The 9,618-nt window shown below is 49.3% G+C and overlaps 3 protein-coding genes across 4 annotated transcripts; 2 read left to right on the top strand and 1 right to left on the bottom strand.

Moving 5' to 3' along the window:
* The first annotated feature begins 35 nt into the window (after positions 1-35).
* Positions 36-6,939, top strand: LOC108048109 (cilia- and flagella-associated protein 44). Of its 2 annotated transcripts, XM_017128592.2 has the most exons (12): positions 36-162; positions 216-378; positions 434-2,250; positions 2,324-2,968; positions 3,021-3,128; positions 3,211-3,249; positions 3,404-4,031; positions 4,087-5,079; positions 5,139-5,561; positions 5,623-5,847; positions 5,903-6,226; positions 6,285-6,939. In XM_017128592.2, the coding sequence occupies exons 1-12, from the start codon at positions 65-67 to the stop codon at positions 6,870-6,872; spliced, it is 6,051 nt and encodes a 2,016-aa protein (XP_016984081.2). In that variant the 5' UTR covers positions 36-64; the 3' UTR covers positions 6,873-6,939. The 2 variants fall into 2 exon arrangements, with proteins under 2 accessions (XP_016984081.2, XP_016984082.2); XM_017128593.2 differs by lacking the exon at positions 3,211-3,249.
* Positions 6,940-7,210: 271 nt separating this feature from the next.
* On the top strand, positions 7,211-7,922 carry LOC108048115 (DAZ-associated protein 2). Its single transcript, XM_017128600.2, has 2 exons — positions 7,211-7,377; positions 7,436-7,922. Exons 1-2 carry the CDS (start codon positions 7,291-7,293, stop codon positions 7,820-7,822), a joined length of 474 nt encoding a protein of 157 aa, XP_016984089.2. The 5' UTR covers positions 7,211-7,290; the 3' UTR covers positions 7,823-7,922.
* On the bottom strand, positions 7,903-9,329 carry LOC108048114 (eukaryotic translation initiation factor 3 subunit I). Its single transcript, XM_017128599.1, has 3 exons — positions 9,234-9,329; positions 8,569-9,058; positions 7,903-8,513 (listed from the first exon to the last, which is right to left on the bottom strand). Exons 1-3 carry the CDS (start codon positions 9,234-9,236, stop codon positions 8,026-8,028), a joined length of 981 nt encoding a protein of 326 aa, XP_016984088.1. The 5' UTR covers positions 9,237-9,329; the 3' UTR covers positions 7,903-8,025.
* Between the last annotated feature and the right edge of the window lie 289 nt (positions 9,330-9,618).

Raw genomic sequence — 9,618 nt, forward strand, 5'->3', positions numbered from 1 at the left:
TTTTCACATGTATCAAATAAATAAATACACAACTTGGCAAAAGTTTTATTAACTGATAGATATAATGGACGCTTCGCAGCCGGAATCTGAGTTACTGGGCGAAGAGGAGGAGGTGGACAACGAGGAACACATATCCTTTCCCCGTGATATCATCAGCGTAGAGTGAGTATTAACTTCCCCACAAATCCTTCGATATCCATATTTTCTTTTTCCAGACACTCCTTTGGCTATGATTGTAAGAAACTCTTCAATTTGGTACTGGTGGATTCTGACACACTGGTCTTTGGCTCGGGAAACTTCCTCAATTATTTTAGCATTTCGCGTCAGGAGATTTCGTTTCAGGAAACAATCTACGGCTGCGGAATAGGGTTTATCACGGTATGTTCTTTGCTTTCTTCCTTCTGAGTGGTATTTTATAATAACAGATATTCAGAAAAACGAGCATCCGGACTACACCAATCTCTTTACGGTGGGCGAAAACGGGCCACGACCCACGATTTTTATCTACGAGTATCCTTCGCTCAATGTCCGTATAAAGCTTTTAAATGCAGCCAAGACTTGTTTTACGGCTGGCTCTTATAATAAGACTGGGGAGTTGTTCGCCTCGCAAGCGGGATATCCGGATTTCATCATCACCATCTGGCGCTGGGAGAAGGCAGAGGTCGTGCTGCGGGCCAAGTCCTTCCAGAGTGACATCTTGTTCGTGCATTTTTCTGAACACAACCCCATCCTGCTCTGTTCATCGGGTATTAGCCACATCAAGTTCTGGAAGATGGCCAATACTTTTACTGGCCTAAAGTTAAAGGGGGATTTGGGCCGTTTTGGCAAAACGGACTTCAGCGATATCTATGCCATGTACATGCTGTCGGATGAGAATGTGATCTCTGGGAGCGATTGGGGCAACATGCTGCTCTGGCAGGCGGGGCTCATCAAATTCGAGATCTGCCGGAAAGGTAGAAAGCCCTGCCATACGAAACCCATAAGCAGGATAACCATGAAGAACGGTGAGGTGACGACGGTGGGCATGGACGGATATGTGCGCGTCTGGTACTGGGAAACTGTGGACTTGGCCGATCCGCCCGAGGATGATTTATTCGTCGAGATCGACCCGATCTATGAGTTCAAGATCGCCGATGTGGAGCTACGCTGCATGCAGAAAATCCATCCCTTTGACGAGTCGGACTTCACCCACTATGCCCAGGATGGAAACGGTGGAATTTGGTTCTGCGACATCAACACCTACGACGTGCCCCAGAAGCCGCGCAAGCTTTACTCCTGCATTGGCGGCAAGGTACTCACTTCCCAGATGTCCCCGGTGTCGCCGCATTTTCTGTGCATGTCAGAGAACGGAAAGCTGTTTGTGTATGAGTACGAGGAGCAGCGTCTGATCCTGGAGAAGCAGTTCCCGGCGGACGGAGTCGATGTGCTCTGGCTGGATACCCAGATCTCGGTCAAGGGCACGGAAATAGTGGCGGCCTTTAAGGACGGCATCCTCCGGCAGCTGTATCTGGACCTCAGCAATATGGAACGGCCAACAATGACGCGGGTGAGAGCCTTTAAGGCTCACACATCCCCAATCACCGGACTCACCGTAAATCGGACCAGCAGTCTGCTCCTAACCGGCAGCGCCGACAAGAGCATATTCATCTACCAATTGAGCCGGGATGAAAATCAGCTGGTGGACATGCATCCCCTGGGTTTTGTCCAGTTTGCGGCGATCCCGAACTGCTTCTACTGGCACGAAGAGGAGCCCACTGTGGTCCTGGTGGGCTGCAAGAGTGGTGAACTGTACGAGTACAATATCCGCACCGAGGTCACCGAAGAGGAGACCTACCTATCCTACAACATCACAGAGAATTCACGCATGCGCAGTACGAAATTTGCATCCATCAAAAGCCGCATCCGAAGGGAAATCAATCGGGAAAACGCAAAGAAGCGCAAGGAAAGGAAACGGGAGCGCAAGATGCACGAGGTCGAGAAGCTGAAGAAGGCCAATCCCGGTCTGCAGATCGACATGGAGTCGGCGTTGGCCGACTCGGAACCGGATGAGGAGGAGGAGGCGCTGCATATTCCGGCCGTGCCCAATGCTATCATCTGGATGCGGTACACGGAGAGGAATACCATCTGGGTGTCCATGGCGGGCTACGATGCGGGCTATGTCTACGAGCTGGAGTTCGATGCGCCGGAGCCCACCTATGCCACTATCATAGCAGATGGGGATGATATGGAAATACACTCCTACTGCATTATGTGAGTATTTGGCTACCCCTAAAGGAATTTCATGACCATGATCTCCATCTACCCACTATTTCTTCCTCTCCAGCGACGACTTTATTATCTTTGGTCTTATGAACGGACGCCTTCGAATCAATCGCATCAATCCGGACAACTTTACGGACCTCTCCGAGTACCGTATCTATCCCATGCACGATGGCCTGAAGGGCACTATTCCCAAAATCGATACCAGTTTCAATGGTGAGCATTTGCTGTCCGTTGGCTTCGATGGAAACGTGTTTCTCCACAAGTGGTACGGTCCGAAGCTCGTTAAAAACAGGCGAAGGGACAATCTTCCGCCCCTGCCGGCTGAGGTTAGCCAGATTCCCGACATCGACGAGGAAGCACCATCCCTGGAACAAGAAAAGATCAACGCGGAGCTGCGACGCCAACAGGAAGCAGCCGAGGCGCACGATCGGGACGTGCTGAACAAAATCGGATTGCTGCAGAACGTCTACTTCGACATAATCAAGCACAACGATGAGCTGCCTCCGGGTTTGAGGGCCAAGGACACGGATTTAATGCTGGACGATCGTATAACGCGGCAGATTCGGGACGAGCTGCAGGCGGAGTTGGATGATGTTCGAGAGGACCTAGCCTACGACCTGGAATTCGCCCAGGTGGGACACTTAAAGTTGTATAACCACTTCCTTAAGGACCTAGTCCAAGTCCCCATCACCGTCAATCCCTTGCGGTAAGTCAAAGGAGTCCTATTTATCCCTTAGTATTCATAAGTGTATTTACAGTGCCGACGTACCAGGTGTGTCCACATTTCGCCTACAGGCTCTGGGCGAAGAACACGAGCAGATTAAGAGGGACATAGAGGAGCGTCTGAAGCGGGAGCACGACATGGGGTAAGTGGGAGATTTAAGGGATCACTGATTGACACTGCCAGCTTCACACGAAATATATTACTCTTAAATCCACGACAAACAGCCTTTACAGAGAGGATCGGGTCGCAGAACAACCAGAAGTGTAAGCCTTATATTCTTTTAACCATTGGAGCACCTGCACCCTTTTACTCAAAATATTCACTAGATCTCACTGTCTTTAATAAATACTTTTAAAATATAGCTTTAGTTATATTTAAATAACCCTTTTTATTTACCCATACCTACAATCATCCCAGACTTCATGACCTTGTGGTGGCAGAGAGATCAGATGAATCCATTGGAGAGCCTCCGCCGGAAGCCTTCTTCTTCGGGCGCGATCCAAGGAGCATAGAGCCCCGGTTTAGCAAGAAGATGATGCGCCTCCTGAATCGGTACCGGAAACGTCAACTTTTCGAGGTGCGACGTATCTTTGACTGGGACAAGCTGGAGCGCCAGAAACCGGACCCCAATCGCAACCATCCGGATGACGATGCCCAGATCGAGGATGCCAAGCGAAACATGGGCGACTTTAAGCTCAAGATCGGGGCGGACTACGAACCGAAATCGGAGGAGACGCTGACCCAGAAGTACATAGAGATCGTGCAGTGTCGCGAACAGTACTTCGATATGGTGGAGTCCTTCAATCAGATGGTGTTGGAGCTGCGCGAACGAAAGGGTGAACTGGAGCAGTTCATTAACGCAAAGGCTAAACGTCTGGAAGTCATTCATAGCTACCTGCCTGAACCCGACCGCCAGCCCATGGCACCGATGCAGAAAACGGACATGGACCTGGAGTACCCAGAACTCAATCTCATCGAACTCTACACTCCCGGCTGTGGGGCGGATATCGACGACATCCTCACCCTGGAGCGAACTGTGGATCAGGTGGGTGATCTGATTATAATTACATCTTGTCTTACAATTACACATATGTGATTAGGTTGTCTTTCAACAAACGATGAGGTCAACGGCCAATATTAGCCTCTACAGCATGCACGGATTGGATGTGCCCGAACTGCACGAGAATTGCGCCTTCACCATGCTTCAGATCTCGAAGCTGGAAAAGAGTCTTCCGAATGACGAACTGACCGAGGAGTTGCTGAAGCTGCCGCCAATCAGCGATCCGGCCTACTTCGAGAGGAATGAGGACAACGAGGCGCCATACCAGGTTGAGATTCGTCATCGTTGGCTTCGCCATCTCCTTATAGAACAGGCTGCGATCCGGCTGGAAGTGGACGAGGAAGTGCAGCAATTTGATAAGGCGTTGGCCAAGTTGCAGGTGCGACGCTTCCACGTTAAACTGGACGCCGAGTTCATGAACGCATACATGAACACCCAAAATCAGGAGCTGTACATCCTGCGCGACAGCGAGGAGATAGAGACGCAGTTGCTCCTCAACGCCAAGATGGCGATGAGCACTCGAAACGAGCTGCAGGTGGTCATCAATACCACGAACAGGCAGTTGGACGAGCTGAGGCGCAACATTGACAAGTTGGGCGAGCAGATAACAGCCGTTCAAGTGCTGTTTTCAACCACAGTGAAGGGTCACAAGTTTTTCGACTTCCTGCGTCGCATCTTCAAGAAGAAGTGGCGTCCCCCCAAGGTGGCCAGGGGTGACGATGAGTCCTCCTCCTCCTCTTCGTCCTCGTCTTCATCCTCCAGCGAGGACGCACAGGCGGACAACAAGAGCCTTGACTCCTTGGACATGACCACCATCCGGCTGGACGAGGCCACCTGTCCCACCGGCTTGGATCGATCCCTTTACGAACTGGCCTTCGCCATGCGCTCCGAACGCCACGAACTGGAGCGAAATGTGCGGGATCTTCAGCGTGATGTGGAGAACAAGCGCAAGGAAATCGCCGATATGCAGATTAAGATGAAGTTTCACGAGGAAGTGTATCAACGCGAGAAAAATGCCCTCTTGCAATTTCGGGTAGGCGGTTCTGTTCAGGATTGATATCATTTATAATAAAATTAATTTTCTGTTTCCAGCGCAATCGCCAGCAGGAAGTCAACAAGGTGCACATCAGCGCTGTGCTACGAATGGACCAGCTGCAGCATTTCTATGAAGGCGACGATTACCGCGACCTGTCCAAAGCCATTCTCTTCGACGCCGACATGCTGGTGGAGCTGCGCCGTCGGGCGGATCAACTCAGCGAGGAGACGCAGGCCACCAAACGCTGGCATCGCATCAACTTCATCCACTTGAGACGCATGAACACGGACATTAAGTTCATGAGGTTTGAGATTACACGGCTGGAGGAAGAGATCCGTCAGGCTATGATGAAGAAATTCGGCATAATTGTCAATCTGGATGAATTGGAGGAGGAGGTTTTAAGACGGTACATCTTCGATCTAGAAACCAACGCCGAGGATGAGCTAATGGCACTTGAAAAAGAGCTGTTGGAGAAACAGGTTATCCCATAAATATATTATAATAATACATTATAATATAATATAATTTTTTGTCCTTTAGAAAGAACTGTCCCGCTGCGAGGAGGAACTAGTCCTGGAGACACAGAACAACACTGAAAAAGTCAACATAATGACAGTGCTTCGTGAGGAGAAGAACATCCTTTGCACTCTGTTGGATATCCAGAACCGCAACTATGAAAAGTGGAGTAATCCGAATGCACTGAATCTTTCCTATGACATTGAGAAGCTCAGGGGCATTGAGAAATCCTTGCTGGACCAAATAGAAGTGGGTAACCTCTTGGTGTCTTCCTCCTTAATTGATTCTAAACAGTTCTTTACAGTGCCTGGAGCGGGAGATCTGCGCCTTGAGGCTGAAATCCAAACCGCTGCAAATCAATTACGAATTCGAGATTGATCCAAACGCGCCGCCGCAGGTGAACAGCGAAATTATGCCCAACGAGGACCCAATGGTGTGCCCGGCCATCCTCAATGTGGATGCCTATATGCTGCCACCCATGCCCGATGAGTTCATCATGGACCGTGTGCATACGATCGTTCAAAAGAGTTTCAATCGCTTATTTGGGCGGAACACCACTCCGGAAAATGTGCGCAAGTTTGCCCAGAGATCATCGCTGTATTTATGCCAAGCAGCCTACAGTTTCCAGGTGATACGAATTTCCAAAGAAAGCTAACATACACACTTACCTTAAATTTGTTATATAGGGTCGGTACACTGATCGCATTGCCGAGTGCATTACGGAGCACCTGCAGACGATTGTGCCCAAGAAGTACTTCATCCTCATTAGCAGCGAGGAGCTTCGCAAGCTCTTCAACGAAGTGGTGGCCGTATTTGACTATGAACGCTCTGACGTGAACACCGAGGAACTGATCTCCGGAATCTTTGATCACGCCAAGGACTCACTCTGCGCCCACATCCACCTGGGCGATGCCGAAGTGGTCAACCGCACCCACTTCATCGTGTCGCACATGTTCAAGGAGCTGATCGAGGTGCTGCCCTTGGAGGAATTCCAATCCGACGAGACCCTTCGCATGATCGTGGACGTGCTGGAGCGTGAACCGATGGTGGATCCCCGAGCCATCGGCGTGGAGCTGCTCATCGAGAGCACGCTGCAGCATGCCCAGGAGAATCTCCTGGACGGGATTACGGCGGTTCCAGTGCGCAAACTGGGCAGCTCCATTCAGAGGGACCTCATAAAGCGTCGCCAGTACAAGCAGCCCAGCTGCGAATCACCAATGTCGGTGCGGATCGCCACGAAAAAACATGGACACGGCACTGGGCTTCCCTTTTAAAAGTAATATGTAGGTTTTTATTGGACTGTACAGCTTTCGGCTAATTCAAATACATTTTTAAAAAATTATCTTGCTTTGACATTTTATAAGAGAATGGGAATAAAACAAACCTCAATCAGCGAAGAAAACAGATAAACCTTTTTGTTCGGCATTTAACGATATAATAAAACTGGATCTAAAAATATATACATAATTTACTTTTCTACTAATCTGTAACTACATGCTGTTTAAAAAAATTTGAGTTATAATAATAATATAGAGTTTCCGTTTCCTCAAAGTTAGCTATGACATTAAAAAAATCCAGATCTGGTTTTTTCCCGCCCTAACGCCATCACTGATTTAGAACACCTGATAACCCTGTTTCTGAATCAGAGAAATTGCAAGTAAACAAAGTGTGAAATAAACTAAATCTAATATCATGTCGAAGCCATCAAAATCGGGTCCACCTATTGAGGGAAATGCTCCCGCATACGATTATCGTAATGCCAACGATGCCATGGCCATGGTATAAAGATAATTTCACAAGTAACTACATATAGCCATTTAAATCGACCGATTTTCAGCGAGCACCTCCGCCAACTTACGAGGAGAGCCAGCGGAGTGGCGGAAGCGGTGCCTACGCTTATCCACAAGGGGGAATTGCTCCGACCAGCCAGAATCAGTACTACGGCATGATAAGCCACCAGCAGCAGCAGATTCCCTTCAACACACAGCCCAACTACGGAACTCATCATGCCACTGGCTACGGATTAGCTGGTCCCAGTACTTCAGCAGGAGCCGCTGCCGCACAGGTCCTTCACTTGGACTCGCGCGCCGAAGTGAGAACGAATGCCACCGGAAACGTTGTTATTCCGCCTCCGCCGCCGGGCTGCCTGCCCACTCCGGCCCAGTGGGCGGCTATGCAGGGCCAGCCCGTGGTCCTCAAGCAAAAGAAACGTTCCTTTTTCTAGATTACACCAGAGACACACCATTTACTCGAATATAATCATGTTGGTCCCTTAAATGTTATTAAATAATAAACGATGCGATGTTTCGTTTCGTCCTCGCGTATATTTGAAAATTCCCTAAGCAAACGATCATGACGCCGGTGAAAAGGTTGGGTTGCAATCCACCGGCTCGACTATGATACTTCTACAGACTACTTGGTTGCGGACTACTCGAAGATGTTCTCAAAGTATGTACTATCGAATGTCTGGACACGCACGAAACCGTCTTCTCCGCCCGAGGCGTAACTCTTGCCGTCCGGATGGAAGGCCAAACTGTTGATGGGTCCGAAATGGCCCTTGAGCCGGGCGAACTCCTCCTCGTAGATCAGATGGAAGAAACGAGAGTCGAACTTGCCGGCCTTCGTGGATGTGGTGGTCACCTCCATGGCATCCTGTCCGCCGCCCAGCACCACGTGATCCAGAATTGGGCTGATGGCCGCTGAGTTTACTGGTCGTTCCGTCTTGTAGGTCTTCAGGCACATCAGAGACTCGGAGTCAAAAAGCTTGGCGGTGGTGTCCTTGGAGGCGGTGACGAACATGGTGCCATCCTTGCTCAGCTGCATGTCGTTGATGCCGCCGGTGTGATCCGATCCGGAGTCGACCACCTTCTGGCCCTTGCGGATGTCCCAGATGGCAATGTTGCCGTTGTCGTGGCCTGGGAGTAATGATTATTATTAAATTATAAAAATAATTGGCAAGACAATGCCTACCTGTGATGATAGTCTCATCCAGAGGACCCCACAGCATCGAGGTGATCTTGGACTCGGTCATTGGGATGCGCAAGGTGGGTTCCTGCTCCGACAGCGAGGAGTCGGCGTTGCGCACATCGATGAGGAACAGCTCGCAGCTCTGTCCCATCGCCTTGTCCGTGGAGTAGGCCGCCTGGTTGCCCGAAAAGCTGAAGTGGCTGGTGCGCACCGACGACTTGGTCGGAATGGAGGCGATGATCGTACCGTACTCGACGTCCCACAGCTTGGTGGTCATATCACCAGCGCCGGTGATGAGCTTGCGGCTCTCCCAGTCCACATCCAGGCACCAAACAGCGCCCTGGTGACCATCGTAGGTGCCCAGGCGCTCACCGTTCAGCGAGTACCAAACATTGGGCTTCTGATCCTTGGAGCAGGAGAAGAGCAGGTCGCCCTCGCGGTTGTATTTGATTTGCGTTATGGAACGCTCGTGGCCTTGCAGCATCAACGGACGCTGTAAAAAAAAACATTTATCAGATTATTAGCAATAATATAGTCCGCTTTTAAGGTTATGTTTGGCCCGGAATTCATCACGACTTTCACACTCCATAAATCGTTGTAATTCCAATTTAACTCTTGAGCCCCCGCCGATCGAGGAGGGCCTATTTAATTCTTTGCTAGTCACGCACCATTTTGAATTTTAATATTATTTGTTGCGAGAAAACTAATATTTTTGCAACAACATCCACGCAGCAGTACACGCCAAAAGAGCAGTGTGACCGCAGAAGCGTTTAAACATTTCTATAAAATATACCAACGGTATTTTAAAAATATGCCATAAACATACCGTTAATCAATTGAGGTCTTCCCCAAATGGCGAAATTGTTGAAAATTCAAAGAAAAATGCAGCTATGTTTAATTAATGTAATTACATTTTTCGCTGTTGATTACTGTTTTTAAGTACTTGTACCAGTGTGTATCTGCTTATATAAAAGTTTTCACATCTTTCGCACAGCTCCTAGGAGAATAAGAGGATGTCTATGCGAAACGTTCTCCAAACTTCACTAATACTGT

This window comes from Drosophila rhopaloa, unplaced genomic scaffold (assembly GCF_018152115.1).
Source record: "Drosophila rhopaloa isolate 14029-0021.01 unplaced genomic scaffold, ASM1815211v1 contig_2, whole genome shotgun sequence".
In the NCBI taxonomy this organism is placed as follows: Eukaryota; Metazoa; Arthropoda; class Insecta; order Diptera; family Drosophilidae; genus Drosophila; species Drosophila rhopaloa.